Source organism: Pelecanus crispus, chromosome 2, assembly GCF_030463565.1.
Source record: "Pelecanus crispus isolate bPelCri1 chromosome 2, bPelCri1.pri, whole genome shotgun sequence".
Taxonomy (NCBI): Eukaryota; Metazoa; Chordata; class Aves; order Pelecaniformes; family Pelecanidae; genus Pelecanus; species Pelecanus crispus.
In genome coordinates this window covers 76,611,316-76,629,378 of record NC_134644.1, presented here as the reverse complement: position 1 = coordinate 76,629,378, position 18,063 = coordinate 76,611,316, and the positions used below count along the sequence as shown (strand labels likewise).

The 18,063-nt window shown below is 42.9% G+C and overlaps 1 protein-coding gene across 1 annotated transcript in view; it reads right to left on the bottom strand.

The window, feature by feature from the left end:
• The window catches only part of ADTRP (androgen dependent TFPI regulating protein), a 33,363-nt gene extending 15,556 nt beyond the window's left edge, over positions 1–17,807 (bottom strand). Inside the window, exons 1-3 of the mRNA XM_075706459.1 lie at positions 17,655–17,807; positions 10,030–10,164; positions 8,484–8,585 (exon numbers count right to left, since the gene is read on the bottom strand). Of these exons, the coding sequence (XP_075562574.1) occupies positions 8,484–8,585; positions 10,030–10,164; positions 17,655–17,807 (390 nt within the window). The remainder of the gene's footprint in view (positions 1–8,483; positions 8,586–10,029; positions 10,165–17,654) is intronic.
• Positions 17,808–18,063: the final 256 nt, after the last annotated feature.

Genomic DNA, 18,063 nt, shown 5'->3' with positions numbered 1-18,063 from the left:
TGAAAATTTTTTGGTTTAGCATTTTTCCTTTGTGGATATAAAGCTGCTTTTTTTTTTTCCCCCACCTCCTTCTCATGTCCACGTACACCCCAGGCCCAATAAACATGAGAAAATCTTTCCTTGCACTTCTGCTATCCCAGAGTTTACTGGTGACTTCACGTATTTCTGCCGAGCCCAGTTTGTCCATTAACGGTAAAATCACAGTGGAATTTCTACCACATAACCGAGCATGTTTACAAGAGCAGATGCGCATTTATACAGCAGACACCAGAGGAACGCGTGGTTGGCTACGGGGTGCAAAGCCTGCCCTTTGCCTACAACATGCAGTTGGCTATCCAAATTATTTCCTTCTCACAGCTGATAGACGTTGACTTCGGCAGCATCGTTAGTGATAGACCATATATCATGGTTAATCATATCTGCTTGAAAGGCTTTAAAGACTCCTTGTATCCTTCTCAATAAAAAAGCTGTATTTTCTCATTCGAGTTATTTTTACCATAAGTCTCTAGTGCATGGTCATAAAATATACTTTCAACCCTATTTAGCTGCACTTTATATCCTTAAACTGACGTATGTCTGAAAAGTGCAGTATTTGTACGGGGCCAAATTAAAATACACAGTTTTGCCTCTTGCTTTAAAGAAAACCTAATAATTAAGCTCAGATTGACACAGATCAAAACATTGGCAAAAATTTCTGGAAACAGTGACTCATTTTTTTATTTCAATTAACAGTTTCTCAGTTTCACATATAAACAGTGAAACTGTCAAAAATAATTATCACAGAGGGAGAAAAAACCTATTTCACTCCAAGGTAAGGAAAACAGGCTAAAACAATAGCTGTGTGTACTGATCAGGCTATCAATAGAATAGAATAGAATAGAATCGGATCATTAAGGTTGGAAAAGACCTCTAAGCTCATGTAGTCCAGCCGTCAACCCAACACCACCATGCCTACTAAACCATGTCCCAAAGTGCCACGTCTACCCATTTTTTGAACACCTCCAGGGATGGTGACTCCACCACCAATCTGGGCAGCCTGTTCCAATGTTGGAACACTCTTTCAGTAAAGAAATTTCTCCCAATATCCAGTCTAAACCTCCCCTGACACAACTTGAGGCCATTTCCTCTCGTCCTATTGCTAGTTACTTGGGAGAAGAGACCAACACCCACCTCACTACAACCTCCTTTCAGGTAGTTGTAGAGAGCGATAAGGTCTCCCCTCGGCCTCCTCTTCTCTAGGCTAAATAATCCCAATTCCCTCAGCCGCTCCTCATAAGACTTATTTTCCAGAGTCTTCACCAGCTTTGTTGCCCTTCTCTGAACACGCTCCAGCACCTCAATGTCTTTCTTGTAGTGAGGGACCCAAAACTGGACACAGTACTTGAGATTCAGCCTCACCAGTGCTGAGTACAGGGGGACGATCACTTCCCTGCTCCTGCTGGCCACACGATTCCTGATACAAGCCAGGATACTGTTGGCCTTCTTGGCCACCTGGGCACACTGCTGGCTCATGTTCAGCCGGCTGTCTACCAACACCCCCAGGTCCTTTTCGGCCAGGCAGCTTTCCAGCCACTCTTCCCCAAGCCTGTAGCGTTGGATGGGGTTGTTGTGACCCAAGTGCAGGACCCGGCACTTGGCCTTGTTAAATCTCATACAGTTGGCCTCGGCCCATCGGTCCAGCCTGTCCAGGTCCCTCTGTAGAGCCTCTGTACTGAGGGCGCACTCAATCCCCTCACCCAGATTGTTGATAAAGATAATAAACAAGACTGGCCCGCAAACTGAGCTCTGGGGAACACCGCTTGTGACCGGTTGCCAACTGGATTTAACACTGTTCACAACTCTCTGGGCTTGGCCATCCAGCCAGTTTTTTACCCAGGAAAGAGTACACCTGCTTAAGCCATGAGCTGCCAGCTTCTCTAGGAGAATGCTGCGGGAGGCGGTGGGAGACAATGAACTGAACTGAATCAGAGATTTTTTTTTAATTCTCTTGGCAGGAATCCTGTTAGTACTTATTTTTATGTTCTTTGAAATATTAATGTATTGTCTAATAACCTCTATTTCTTGAGGAAATCTTTCAGCTTACAAATTTTGTATGGACAGAAGTATTTTAAATGTGGGGGTTTAAAATTTATTTGTACAGTGGAAAGATAAAAGTTATGGGACTTTCAAAATTATCAGAGACATTTTGTAAACTAATCACACTTATAATCTGAGTTCTGACTCCAAACATTTGATTTAAAAATCCTCTGTGGCTCCTTTTGGCACTTACTATGATTTTTAACTCAGGTTTGGTTTCTTTGCTTTTTTCCTGACAAAATCAGATGAATCTGAACTTGTTATAACATTGCAAAATTCTTTTTGTTGCTCATAAACTCTGGCATATGAATACAGGGGGAAGAAAGTTTCTTAAACGTAGGCTGAACTTTATCTGAAATATTGGCATGTTAACTCATCTCCTGTGGAGAAGGATTAAATTATAACATTCTCCTGCTTCTTTAGTTTTTGTTTCCTACCCTATGTTGTATGTTACCCAGGATACGTTTCAGGTTCATGAGTTTAAACTGAGATAAATAGTCCTCTCTGGGTATTATTTCCACTCTTTGGGAAGACCATATGGAATTTTTACTTCCCATATTTTCAGTAATTTGTGTATTTATTCAATGTTATACCCTTGTTTTGCTGTTGAGAATATAAGAAAAAGCAAGTTTCCTGGGGCTGAGAAGACAGGGTTGGGTAGAGTTTGTGCTCAGCTGCAGGTTCCAGCCTAGGCTGAGTTTTAAGCCCATGAATAATCTCCCCAGAGCTGCTGAGATCACTCATATGCCTAACGCGTGCGTCGCAGTTTGACTTGGTTTGACCCTGTTTGACTCCAGAGTGAAGGAAATGATGCCTCGGTTGACCATAGCTGTTTGTTTCTAATTCATCTGCATTTACATACCCTCCGTGTCTGCTTTCCATTAACATGTGAGACTTTAGCAGGGGATTTTTCACAAACAGTTACCACTGGCCAAACTAAACTCCATTGGGCATAGTTGGACACCATCAAGTGCTTTTGAAAAACTGCCCGTGTTTCTCCTTTCAGACAAATTCCCCACAGAGCTTGCGTGCTGACAACCACTTGTGGCCAAGACTCATGCTTGTATCTTCTCTGTCGGTATGTTACTGCAAAGTAAAAGTAAAAACCCACTTCGGTGCTGTCTTATGAGGCTCATGAAGCCAGTGTTTATTGGTTGACCCTTGAGGTGTTTACTCAGTTGTTCAGCTCTTTGTTGGGAAACGTCCTCTTGTCAATGGAAATTTCCTTGAGTTGGATGCTTTCATGAACAATTACAGCCTGTGTTATCCGAGCATAATAAAACTAAACGGCTTCCTGTCACCATAACCTCTATTTAGTTTTCTACTCCTCATAATTTTCTGAATCTCTGTATGCTCTCTCCTTTCTTGGTTTCATTTTGGAACAAATTCCCTCTTTTGATTTATTTTGCTATGATACCTCCTTCATTTAAATGCCTCCCTTAAAATTTTATTTTATAATTTGTCCTTATACATTTTTCTTCCTCTCTTAACCTTCTTTTATTTTTCAGGGTGGGAGGGGCTTAAGCATTACTGTTAATTTTATTTATCTTTTTATATATATATATATATATAATTAACCAGTACATTGCCATATTTAGTTAAACAAATAATTCTCTCTTAGAGTTACTACCTGTCTTTTATATTCTCAGCCATCAGTGCATTTTCAGGGAACCACAGATTTATTTTCTGGGTAGAGCAGGAGGCACAAGGGGTCCTGTTACTGAGCAGGTGTGGTGACAAATTAGTCAGGAAGCTATTGCTCAATTTAACTCCAGCAGCACCTCTCTCTGAACTGTCAGCTACTATCTGTTTCTGCCCTTTCCAGGTCCGTTCATGTTCATCTGAAAAGCAACATCATCTTTTTTTCTGCTTTTCCTGAGATGTGTGGGTGGTTTGGGAGCATCATTGTGAAAAATGGATGAAACACCAGACCAGTTGTATGATCAAAGGTAAAAGAGCTTCAGAGATAACATTTCCTGCGTGCACGCATGCTTTTTGGGAAATAAGGCCCTGGCTGAATATCCTATTGCTTACTAGCAAATGTTTTGTCTCTGCGTCAATGCCAGAATTTTAATTGCATTTCTCCCTGACATTAGATATGTAGTCTAAGAAACTGATGTTGCACTGCAGCTGGAAGCTGACTTGAGACTGAAGTGACACATCCTTCGCTGTGGAATATTTGTCTCCAGCTGTTCCTTCGTGGGGTGGGTTATGGAGACTGCACCTGTGCATGCCGGGGTAGCAGCAGCCAGGGAGGATTCCCTGCCATAACATTTGTCTGTGAAACACATACTTTCTCCTTGAGGAAATGGGCTTATGTCAACAAAAATGGAAACTTCAAATATATATATATGTAGTGCTGGGAAAAGCTAAGCATCTTTGCTCTTAAATGTGTGGGGTGATTAATTTCATGTGCCATATCCCTCACACACACATTCTTCTTCTTTGCCAAAAGCTGAATGTAATTGGAAGCCTATGAATGTCCATAGTTGCCAGACAGCTTAAAATTGAGATACTGTGAAATGCAAACAAATGGAAATGTTTCTCTCTTGTGTAAATATGCAAGAATAATTAAGCATTAAATGCCAGCTGCAAGGAGAATCGTTTAAGATGGTCAAAGATGAACCTGAGGAGCTTCTTGTGTACACACCTGGAGCAGGAGTCCAGTTAGAGTGGCCTGGACAAGTGGGTTCTGCTCCTTTGCACTGACTTTGCACGCCCTTGGTTGGTTAGTATTGCAGCAACTTCCTAAAATAGCTGTAAGAAGATATAATCCTTCACACAGATGCCCTCACATAGGAGTAACAGTAATTTGTATTCATATAACTTATTTTCCAGATGTAAGTAAATCATACTGATCCGAAATAACATTTCTGGTGATGTAGTTGTGTTCACGCTAGAGAAGGTAACGGTTTAGCTAGGCAGAGCACAAGCAGCTTGTAGATAGCAAGAAGCTCCAAGATGAGAGGGGACATGGCGAGTCTTGCTGGTATTCTTACTGTCAGGGCAGCAGTGGCTTGCTTCATGAAGGAAAATTACTTGTATGCACCCAGGTTGTTCTTTCACTCCCTTGCATTTTCTTTTTACATTCAGACACTACTTCGCTACACTGGGGAGAAGTGCAAATGAGCTTGAGAGGCTCAGGCCATGTGGGGTCTGTTGTCGTCTTTGCTGAAAGTCTGCCAGGTAAGTAATTTTTCTTCTGTGCCTCCATTTACCATCCCTCCTTTTTTATTCTTAGTTATTTGGCTTACAAGGTCTTCAGAACATGCACAGTTCATAACTATGTGTCAGTAAAGTGCCTAGGACACTAAAATGCTGATTTTTGTCAAGGTGAGAGGGTAACACAGCTACAGAATAAATTAGGAAAAGAGATCGCTAAACTAAACTTAGCTGCAGCCTGAAAATAAAGAAAATTGTGCTTTTTACAAGAAAATGTGCATCTTACAAGAAGTGTGCCTTACAGACTGAAAATATAAACCTCCTCTACAAAAGGCAGTTGTACCATTACCATTTTTGTGCACACATCTGGTCAATGTTGATGTGTATCTTTTCTTTTGTTACAGATGAAAATGTTTTTGACTGATCTCTTCTGACCCACCATTGCCCCTCTTTGTTTAGCATTCAATTCTGTCAGCCCCTTCAAAATGTAGTGTTCCCCTATACTGCCATTAAGTTGAATAATACATGCATACGATTTAATCCAAGCTGTCTCCAGCAGTTAGTCGCCTTCTGGAGAGTATCCAGATGTTGCTTGAAAAGAGATGACTGGGAAAGAAATAAACAATTTCACTTGATGAATTGGCCAGCGTATCCTTTGTCTCAGCCATCTTCTACTTCGAAAGTCTTGTTCAAATAAAATAATTGTGCTTGAGACATAAGTAGGGTGGGGGGTTTTTCGTCCATGAAGCTCAAAGCTTTGTATAAAACTGGTAAAACAAAATTATCCCAGGCAAGCAGAAGTGGAAACTGAGGTGCAGCCCTCGGGTTAAACTCAGTGGAAAGGCAAAGAGAGAAACCCAGGTAGTCTGGAGTATTTGGCTTCCTTCAAATATTAGCAAGATACTTTTCTGCATTAGCCACTCTGCAAAACGGAAGATGTTTCCGCTCAGAGTGCAAAACCAGTCCTAAAATGTAATGCTCTCTGTATGACTCTGGGCTACCAGGTTGGCAACGACACTTTCCCGCTGTAAGAGCAGTAAATGTGAGAAAAATAAATGGCTAGTTCATTTTTGCAAGGAAGGTGCTGCAGTATCACCACGAACTCAAGGAGCTTGCTATTCTGAAGTGTTTTTGCAAGATTACTTTTTAGGTTCACTCTTCAGTTACATAACAACATATGCTTTCCCTATTTACAATGTTAAAATAGACCGAGATTAAAAAAAAAAATACTCCCACTGCAAATGATATGGCACTGACGTCTACTACTGATACACCGATGTCTTTTTCCACCAAAGCCAGCTAGATGCTGCCTCAATGTGCCATGAAACGTCTGTAATCTCAGAGCCATAAAGCATAGCAACATGCAAGGAAATGAACCCAAAGAAAAAGTGTCTGCTCAGCAATCAGTACTTGGAGATTGTCCCTTGAAGTGTCAGTAGCTCCCTGGATCTTCCTAGTGTTCCCATCGGATATCTTGGGTTGGAAGAAAGCAATGCCTCAGCTAAGCCTGAAGGCACCTGTCGGAAGGTGTCCCAAAATGCAGGGATTGTCAACAGCAGGGATCAGTCCACACTGGTGGCAGATGCTTTATGTTCAATAGTGACTGGAAGGAAAATTTCCCACCCAGGAACTGTCAAACACAAGATGTCTGCAGTGTATTAAGAGCTATAGAAATAAAATACTAGGTTGTGATAGAGGTTTGCTTTATGTGAAGTTTCTCTCTCGTCAAAATAATTTTGAAGAAGAATTGTTTTTCCTTTTTTAACACCTGTTTTTGACATTTCTGAAATGGAAAAGCTTTTTTGTTGTTGTCAGAATGACTCTGTTATGAAATGTAGATGTAGGTAGGGTAAGAAAGAAGTTATAACGAATACATTTGAGGGATTCCTGCAAAGAGTTCTTGCACATGAAATAAAAATGTATGTTCTAGCACCTCTCAACCTTCCCATGTCGTAAACAAATGTGGAAATGGAAAGGGCAAATTCTCAGCTGTGCACCGGGATTAAAACAAGCAGCAAAGCCCATCTCCTCTCAGCTCCACCCTGTGCCCTCCCCTTCCCGAGCACCTCCATTACCATGAAGATTTTAAACTTCGACCAGTCACCCATACCAAATCCCGGACTTGAAACCAGCGTGATGCTGAGGACACAAGGAATCTTTCTTTTTGTTGGGCAATGGTTTTGAGAGAGAATGGTGCCCGTTTGCATCTGTGCGGAGATTCGGACAGCCGCGTGAAGGCCCTAGTGGAGATGAATTGGTGGGCAGAGAGCAGGTGATAAGGTTAAAAGTGCACGATGGCTGCAGTTTATCACTCAGATAACAGTAATGCGGACATGCCTATGTGTGTTTGGATTCCAGGCACATGTATCTGAATACGCCTGTCTAAATCAAGTGGCTGCTCAAAACCTTTAGCAAGGTTCCTCAGCCAGAAACCCAAAGCCTCCCACATTTACCTTCAACACGCACAGGGGACTGCTGCAGTGGGTTGCAAAGCGTTGTACTTAAGAAACGAAGTCTGGAGAGAAATGAGTCTTCTGTGCGATTATTTCATACTTTTTGGCTTCTCTGATTCAGTCTAGCGCTAAACCTCTCCCTTCTCTCCCCCTTCCCATTAGCCCCACGAGGCCTCCCTGACCTTACAATCCACCCACGGTTTCCATGTTACTGTCAGCCTCCTTACACTTGACTGATGAGAAATATGTGATTATTCAACACATCATAAAAACAGCCAGAGCAAATGAAGGAGAAATCTGGAAAGTATTTATAGAAAATCTGTAAACAATCATTGCAATTCAGCTATTCAAAGCTGTGCACACATTAGCTTGTTAGCTGTAGAGCTGTCAGATGTTCTTTGGTTCTTTCACCTTTTTTAAAAATTAAGAACTGCTTTGTTATCTCCCAGCCATTTTGTATTTCATAGACTTCTGTTTGCAGAAACAATTTATTTTTTGAGCTACAATAACTGAGATTTTTTTTTTTTCCCTTATGACTACACATCATTTCATTGACTTCAGAGGTTTGACCAATTCACTGACATTCCTTGTGTGCTAGAAGGCATCTTGAGGCAACTTCAAGCACATGCATCTGTTTGCTGCGTACAGCTTAACATCAGATTCAGATAAGTAGGAAGGAGGAGGTGAGAAAGAAGAAGCCGTGAAACTCTTGTGGAGCAACACAATGCAGCGGTGGGACACACGTTGCAAAGACTCTCTTCTCTGCAAGAGGCAGGGGTGTTTCTTACTCACCACAGCGTGATTTAACCAGAGCGGGATGACTCCATCAAGGCTTTTGGGGTAAAGCAGCTCTCGATCGTAGGCATACAGTGTCCAAAAGGATAGAGACACAAACTGGAACCAAAATACAAAATGAAAGACAAACATAATTGACAGGATTTGGCTAGTGCTTTCATTTCTGAGAAGGCAAAACATCTCCTACATGAAAAATGGTGATATTGCCAGATAAACTCATATATCACACGTTACAACATAAAGAAAGGAATTTACTCTGAGGTGCAGTGCTCTGTGTTGATACTGTGAGAGAAACCTCCTTTATAAACTGCCAACACTGACATTTTCTGTGGAATACTAGCATAGCTTTAATTTTTTTTTTCTTTCTTTCTTTCTTTGCAGATGGGATCTTTTGATGGTCCAGAAGTTCTCCTCGAGGGATCAGCTGTCAAGCCACAGCATTTGTTCTGCTCAGTAACAAAGTAAAAACAGATCTTGGTAAGACAGTTCACATAAAACTTACCCTTATCTTCACAATTCATAAGCCTAATTCCTAAACTGCAGGTGCAAGCTGCACTGTGGGCATCCATTTTTTTCCCAACACAGGAGGATTTACAGTGGGAGAAACTTAACTGGAGGAAATGAACCCTGGTATTGGTTACTGATACCTGGAAGCTGATTTGCACTTTTTTTTTTTTGGCCTGGCTTTGTATTTGAGCACACTTTGTGCTTGGGGTTGGAAATCAGGGGTGTGAGATGCTGGAATAACACGACTACCCTGTGCCTCTGTCCTGCAGGCACAGCGAGGATGCCTAGGGGGGATATGACAGCAGCATTGTGAATACTGCTGTGCACGGAAGATAAATTAACCAGTCTCTCTGTCTCCATCCCTGGCAGGACTTCTTTAGTGAGCCAGCTGGCTGAGCTGCTTGTGGACCAGATTTAAGCAGCGCTTCTCAGCCCTTTGAGATTCAGAGGTGGCTGCAGGCTTCACTCACATAGAGCGGTACCCACATGTATAACTAACCCTTCGGTTCCCATCCAACCCACAGCACCAGATAAACAGCATTTCAATACACAGCATTGTCTGTGAGAGAGTAGGTGATCCGTGGTGAATCTGACGTAGGCTGTGACCATAATTATTGTCCTGTGGATCTGTTTCTCTCCAGCGTTTATTTAAAGCCACACTGGAGTCAGAGAAGATGTGAGATTTTGCTGCTTCTTAGGTACCCTCTCATGTCCTCCCGGCCTGTGCTGCCCTTTAGAGAAATGCCCTAAGTCGATAAATCCACAGCTATTTGGACTGTGAGCTTAACAGAGAGGTTACACCTCATTCACTCTTTGGGGTCAATCTGTGTTTGCTCGGGGACAGCAACCCTAAAGTTTGTGCTTTGCATTCAACCACGACAGGCTCAGCTCTGTTTCTTCTTCTAAATGCTCCAAATCCATTTTTGAATGGTAAAAGAAAGCCTACAGTTCTTATCTGTTTTATATATGTGCATGTTATGCTATACACGCCTAATCATTTATGCAAACATTATTTTTACATACAGAGGTTACTTACTGTGGACATTGGGAAAGCCAGGACACTGAAAAGAAGGTCTCTGCTGGAAATTACTCTCTTAGCACATCGCAGTTTCTTAATTAGTCTCAACACATCAGCCAGGAAGGACACCCCATAGAAGACAGCCTGCAAAACCTAAAGTAATTACATCTAATGAGGGAAACTCATCCAGCTTTCATTAGCACGTTCCTCAATGAACTCTGTTCTTGCTCTTCAGGGAGCTGTTTTGTTCGTGAGCTGCAAGCCCGCGTGAGGGAAATAGCTGTTGGCTAAATCTTTTTTACTAACCAAAACTGATTAAATAAAGTTGTTCAGGGAGATAACTTTAACAGTATCTCGTTTAATAGACTAAACAAAGATGTGTGATGTGATTCAGATGGGAGAGGTGGAAGGACATGTTGAAAGCCAGCTCCTTCACACTTCCTATGTTAATTGTTACGTTCAATGTATGTGAGCAGGAGCAAGAGAGAGCAAAACATGCCAGGAAATGTTTCCTGTAAACTAATTTCTAGATAGCTTCTCCACCATTTAGCTGACACAGGGCGTTCTTTCCTGGGACTCACGGTGCAGCTGATCTCAGTGCCAAGTAGCTCAAAATGCTCTAACATGAGAATTAGGTGCAGAAGTTACCAAAAACAGAGTATCTTTTGCTGAACTCAGAAGGATTCGGGAAAGGATTTCACGTGCTTAGAAGCAGAGCTCCAGACTTCACTAACTAAAACTGAATAAGTTAAACTATCTGTAACGAATGCATTTTGGAGTTGGGGGTGGGTGGGTTGTGTTTTGGTTTGGTTTCTTTTTTCTTTCTCTAAATCATTTACAAGTAATGAGGGTGGGGTGGGGTTGTTTGGGGAGGATTTGGTAAAAAATTAGGTAAGTGCGCAGTGACAAAACAGAATTCCGCAAATTGTGTATGAAATTGTCACAATATTGTAGTTTAAGCCAATGTTGCTTTTCTGATTAATTCGTTTTCTCTCCTAGCGCTACACAGTGGATCAAGCTGAACCAGATTTGTCAGACACACAAAGGCAGAGCCTTGCAGAAAAATACTTCTCCCGTTACCTTGCATTTAGCACTGAGTCTAGTTCAGTTCTGTCAACTCATGGGGTGGCCTCTTCTTTTTAAGGCTAGGTTGTCCCAGAGTGATGCAACATGGGAAATGCAGCCTGCTGCAAATGCTGGACCAGCTAGTGATGCTTAAATGGAAAGAGGCTGTGTTACATCCTTCAGGATGAGATCTCTTTTACCATGATCTTACTCTGAATCAGATATTTATTTAGAGCAAAGTGTCTGAAGTTGTGGCTGGTTACTTCATCAGTTTCTGAAGGAACTGAGACGGGTAGTGCTTGGGTGGAGACAGAATTAGTGCAATGGTTTTCCATCAGAAATGCCTTTATTATCAAAATATCTGAGGGAAGGAGGGCACTATGATTTCACCATGCCTGTTGTCAAACAAACGTTTCTGCACGCTTGAGTTTGCAGAAACTGACTCTTCCTGGGGAGCAAAATGACCATAGTTTGCATGACCAAAGTATCCTTGCAGTTATCCGCAACCATCCCCATCCATTTTGTGGCTTCTCAGCAAAGGGAAAAGATATATCCTTCCTTCCCTACCTTTTCCACAGTCCAGATGGCCGCCACAGTAGACTCCAGCCAGGTGCCACTGGTGGAGTGTCCCCCCTCCCTACGCAGACCCACAGCGGTGGAGGTAGGGAGGTGCTGACGCAGGCCGGGTGACTGGCCCAGGGTCACCCAGGATGAGGTATTGGAGGTCTTGCACTACCCAGTTCAGCTGCAAAGCCCCATGTTTCCTCTCGAGCATGGGGTGAACAGCCACATTTTTACATAAAAAAACCCCAAGCAGCTTCATCAGAACCCACATATGGTTTTGTTCAATTCTGAGGCACCCAAACCAGCTCTTCTAAATGTGGGTTTTTTTCTCTCTCTCTCCCCATTATCACAATTAGCCTCTGTAACTGCAAGCACAATTTCAGTCAGTAGGGATTCAGGCCTCCAAGTCACGGGTCTAGTTCAGAAAAGTCTGTACTGGGGCACAGCATACTTAGACCCAAGCGCATGTTCAACCCAAACGTCTGCCCCAGTCCTTGGCCTCACCAGGACACCAAAACCAAGTCCTTGAAGAGCTAAGAAAAGCCTGGTAATAAACAGAAGCTCTTGTTACACCCTCTAGAGTCAGCAGTAACTTTCTGTAAAAAGCATGAAAAATGAACATGAGGGTGGTGACAGTCTGGTGACACATGGTGACTAATTGCCAATAAAGCAATTAGGGAGAGGCCTGGTTCCCAGAGGATGGGGCTATTATTATCTGGTTCATGGTCAGCCTTACATTAATCATGGGACAGGGATAGGCTGCTTCTTCCCCCCCCCCCTTCAAAATTAACTAAAACAAACATTTCTGAAAAGAAACAGTCCCAAAACAGCCACATTCTCAGCCTGGTAAATATTCTGTCACATGCAGGGGAGGACAATGTTATCTTCCGTATGGAAAATGCTTATCTGAATCTGTAACCTGACCCATTTCTGGGGCTGAACATGGAGAAGAACAACTCCTGAAGAAGTTTGAACTCAGTCTCAGGAGCTTTTTTTGCGCTGCTCATAGCTCTGCCCTTGTCTGTCCCTGTGGGTTCAAAGGGGTTTCAGTCAGTTTGTGATCACCCTGTATTTCCAGGAGCAATGGAAGAATATACAAGTAATTTTCAAGCCAGAAAACTGAACCTAGCCAGAACCATCCCTAGTAACGCTCAGTCTGGCAGGGTGCACTACCGGTAGATTCGAGTCAGAGCTCTGAACCCGTGCTCTTCCAGGCTTATTCCTGTAAGAAAGGTGCATTCAAATCCCACAGCCCTTCACTAATGGGAAAATGTTGACATTAAAAAAAAAAAAAAAAAAATTGACACGAAAACATCAAGTTATTCCAGATGTCCTGTGAATTTCCCAAACAGCAGTGCTGGTGCTCACAAATCCATTGCAGCCGCTGATGGAATATAAATCTGCTGGCTGTAAATAAAGAGGATCCCCTAAAGTATTCCCACACGAACAGAAGGAAGACTGGAAGCATTCAGAAAGCTAACGATTATCCCAAAGAGGAGAATATGGATATGATTATCCCTGTTGGAAAGATGCTGCTTTCTTCTCTAGACCCTGCAGAGCTCCATGGTGCTAGGTGCTGTAGAAATGCTTAATTTGGCCAGATTGATTTTCCAAACTGAGAGTCACAGTGACAAAGACAAACCTTAATTTTTATCTGCTGCAGTGATCAAAGGGGTGTTTCTGTTTAACTAACCTGACATGATTTACTTTTGCGTATGAGATCTAGCCATATGTGTATATTGAAATCTCCAACTAGTACAAATAAATTGGGCTCCGAGCTCTGCCCTTAAGGGGGGGATAAATCCAATATTCTGAGTAGGCTATTAGACATAACAGTCAACATTTAGTGTAGACACACATCCATTCACATGATAGCAACCTGGAAAATATGTATACTAAATACTGGGTCTATTTTGAAATAAATAAAAAAGAGCTTTCAGGAGAATTGAAAAGTATTTCAGTTATGAGAGACAAAAGTGTAAGGAATAAAATGGGGCAGGAATTCAATTAATAGTTTTTAAAGGTGCAGTGTGCTCATTATGCAATGATTTACTAATAGATTTACAGCAGTGAGCAGATTTTTATGAGCTCGGATATTTCAGGCAATGAATGATTCAGCTTGTACTGTTTTGTGTCACAGACAAATGAATACAAAACTGGTTTTATCTGTCATTTCTGCTTGTTCAATAATCGGTCAATGAACTCCTTTGATATAAAAACCACTTATCTTTTTTTTTTCCCCTACAAAAATATTTCCTCTCTGAATCTTGATTAACCAGATAAATGAATCTGAAGTAACGTCAGAGCTGTAGCTCTCTTGGGAGAGCCGCATGACTAGCGAGGAATTGAATGAGGTGCTAAAAGAAGGTCATATCTAGAAGAAATTCTTCCAGCACCCTGCCAGCAGAGCAAGGAGTCAAGCTGCATTTCCATCCCTGGAAAATGTCACGTTTCCCAGTATTTCCATTTCGGATCAGAGTGAGCCGGCCACAGGAGCTTTCCACAGAAGGAAATTTTTAAATGCAATTCCAAAGAGCTAAGAGGAATTTTTGGGGGAAAATTTCCAAGCGATTCAGCCAGCCGGTGCCAGAAGCCGGGCAATCGTAGCCTGGCAGGAGACAGGCAGAAGAGCTGGACAAGCACTCCGCGTGCCTGGCTCTGGGGAAGCCTCCAAGGCACAGCCCAGCCCTGCCCAGCGCGGCGGCTCTACTGAACCAGCACAGCCCAGCGGGAAGCTTTTGCCTGCTCTTCTTCCCCGGGACTGCGCCTCCCGGCACCCCGAGGTGTGTCCTGGGAGTAATTCCAAAGGCGCAGAAATGTAATGCATTGGGTGTGCACCTGATGGACGTCTGTGGTTGACAGCCACCTCTTCTTGTTCCTTGATGTTCCTCAGCAGCAACAGGGAGTGGTTTAATGCCAAACCATGGGACGACTCTTCTAGGTCCTGTAGAGCCCCACAGGGAGCTCCACAGCCCCCTGGGCCATATTGTCTTCTCACACTCTTCCTCTCTTACACAGACGCTCAGGAAACTTTTGCCACCTGGAGATACCAACAAATGCTGTCCAGATCAAGGGGAGAGGTGGGGATGAGGGCATTTCTCTCCCCAGGCCCCTTTCTCTTTTTAGTAATCCTTTCTTGAAAAAAACCCACATCTCTGTAGAAGAAGGACTACTGGTCATGACAGAGTAATTTTGCACACTCTGCCCCATTGCCACATTTTCTGTTTGAGAGACAGGCAACATCTTCAGCCCAAACCATCTCACCGTTGGCTGACAGCTCCGTTTTAGCATTGGGATCGGATCAATAAGTGGTTAAAAGATGGGAGACAAAGGACTGGAGAAGTGGAGCAAGGGCCCCCGCTCATAGAGATTTAATGAGACCTGAGCTGTTCAGTAGATCTGTAAATGAGCTGGGGAAGGGAGCAAACACTGAGGTGGTAAAGCTTTGTAAATCTTTCTTTTTTTTCCCTGTCAAAGCAAAGCTTGACTGCAAAATTGCCAAAGAATCTCAGGATACTGAGTGCCTGAGAGATCAAATAGCAAGTCAAAATCAGTGTTGGTAAATGCAATGTAATGCATTTCAGAAAAAAAAGCAACTTCAATTATATATTTTTCAACAGTGGGTCAGTGAGTTCTAAATTAACTATCACCATCCAGGAAAGAAATGTTGGACTCACTGTGGATAGCTCTCTCAAATTGCCGGCTCCTTGCTCACCAGTAATCAAAAAAATCAAATAGAGAGTTAAGAATTGTTAAGAAGAAATAAACAGGCAAAGAAACACCTTTAGGCCACTGTATAAATCCATGCTGTGCTCATAGCTCAACCACTGCAGCCTGCCCTCCTTACCCCTTCCTGAAGCTAGAAAAACTACCGCAAAGGGTGACAAGGATGTTTTAATGAACGAAGCAGCCCTTTGTGAAGAGAGATGAAAAAGGCTCGGACTTCCCAGCTTGCAGAAAAGAATAACCAAGGGGAAAATCTGGTAGAGGTCTCTAATGAGTGGCAAAGAAAAGTGAATGGGGACAGACAATTAAATTATAACACAGAAGTAAAGAGGCATCCAATTCAGTTGTCAGGAAGCAGATTTACACCAACAAAATGAACTGCTCTTTCACACAAGGCACACTTGCCTTGTGGCACTTACTGCCACAGGATAGGGAAGGTATCAGAAGTATAAACAGGTATATTTTTCCTTTAGATAGCTGAAGGGAAGGCTTTGAATGGGTATTAGCTACCTTGGCCTGGATTTATGTTCTGGCTGGGTAAGTCGGTATGCCAGTGTGAGGGTAGCCATGGAAAGTTCATTTTACGCTTATACATGCTCTGGTCTTGTGCAGCCTTTCCCTGATCATCCACTGCTGGTCACCAAGGGAAACTGGATGATAATTCCAATGAGTATTTCTGCATCCCAAAATACTGGGAGATGGGTTACTTGCTTTCTCCTCTTGATCCCATGCTTTAGAGCTGTGTCATATACTGGGTGATAGATCTCATTATAATGGTGCCAGGAGATGGGGGTGGATATGCTGTTTTGCCTGAAAGTATGGCTGATACTTTAATGGGCCAGCTTTCCCCCAAAAAACAAGGAGAGCAGCTGGGCACACACACACACGTGTGCCCTTGCCTGGGACTTGGCTGGTGGTGTTTTAGTCTACTGACATATGTTCCAGCAGGATGAGCTGAGTATCTTTGAGGTTGTTGAATCCTGACCATTTGATCACTGGCATTTCAAAAAAATTAATTTTTAAAACATCACAAAAAGCCTAGAGGTACTGATACAAAGACAACATAGCAACAAACCATACATATGCCATTCTGACTGCAGTGATATACGTGCCCTCATCCTTCCACAGCTGGCTTGGCCACTGAAAAGGGCGCTGTGGCTCCCTGAAGCCCGGGCTGTTGTAGCCACTTCCTGTGCAATTCACTGCCTCTTGGTTGCAAATATTTCATGGAGTCACACAGTAGTTGAGGTTGGAAGGGACCCAAATATCCCAACCCCCTGGGGGGTCTCCAAAGGCCCCACTTGGAGCTGGAGAGCCTTCAGGCTTCCATTGAACTCCACCATGGGGTGTCTCCTTCTGAAGAGTAAAAGTAGAGACAAACATACCCCGGGCGAGACCTCCCACTGATATTTAACTGATGGTCACACAGAATGGACAAAAGGCTACGGAGGTCCCTGCGGTCATCCATCAGATTAGCAAGCGTCCCTGAAATTTGCCTCTTGTAGGAACCCTCTCCACACGCTTGGTCTTTCCACCCCACTGCCACCACTGCCATGAGTCACTGATGAATCACTTGGACTGTGAACAACCCTTCTCCCCAGGGTACCTCACGTGCTTTCATTTGGATTTCTATCTTGTGAAACATTAGCGTATTAGGAGAACCAGACCACATTATGGTCTACATTTTTCTGTGTACTTTTAGGAAACACAGCAGTTGATAGCACTGTTAAAACACAGTAATAATGCTACAAGCACCTCTCTCTGCAGGTTGGAATTTCTTTCCCTCATGTTCTCAACTGGTTGTCAAACTAAGCATGTACTCTGAATGGCTAAATTAGCACCGTGCTATGCTTTGTTTTACCTTTTCTGTAATTTAAAGGACATGAAAGCCTATTAAAAAATTGAAGTAAAAAGCCAAGCAGCATTATAATGACTATTGAACTAAGGGTTAGATAACATGCATCAAACTTGCACGTGTCCTGGCTGGACATACCTTACCTTTCTGTCCCTCTCCTCACTGACAGCTTGTCTCTTTTACAAGGAGGCAGCTAGCTTCAGAGTAGTTTCTGAAAGCCAAGCAGCTCGCCAGCCAATATTCTTTCTGCATAAAACCTGTAAATACATTTCACAGCACAAGCATGGATCCCTACTTAGTTTCCTTTGGGGTATAAACCGTTAAAGGAAGCAGTTTAACAGCAGCAAATATACCAGCTGCATATGTCTTGAGGCACAGATGGCAGACAAACAAACAGACATATTGGTATCACTGTACAACACGATTTGCTTACCAGATTGAGGACTGTCAAATATTTCCACTGCCCACCATAAAGGAACACTTCAGATGGCCGCTCTCCTGTTCTTACGTGAGTGATTGAATAGGTGACAAAAAAATACCAGACAAAAGCAAGGCAATGGTATGTTGCGAGAGTAGAGATTTCCATGCTTTAGCTAAGAGCAAGTGATAATCGGTCCAAAAGCAGCTTTTCTCTTAAGGTCCTCGGTCGCTGTGCATGGGAAATGGCAGGGCAGGAGGGTTTACTTCGGAGCAGGCTCGTGGGACACGTTGCCACTTTGCTCTCGTCGACAGGAATATTCACAAGGCTGTGAACTTTGCTTCTACTTGTTTCTCTTTTCACTGTACAGATATGCTGGGAGGGGTGAGAAGAATAGGCTTATTCCCTGGATTTAAATGCCTTG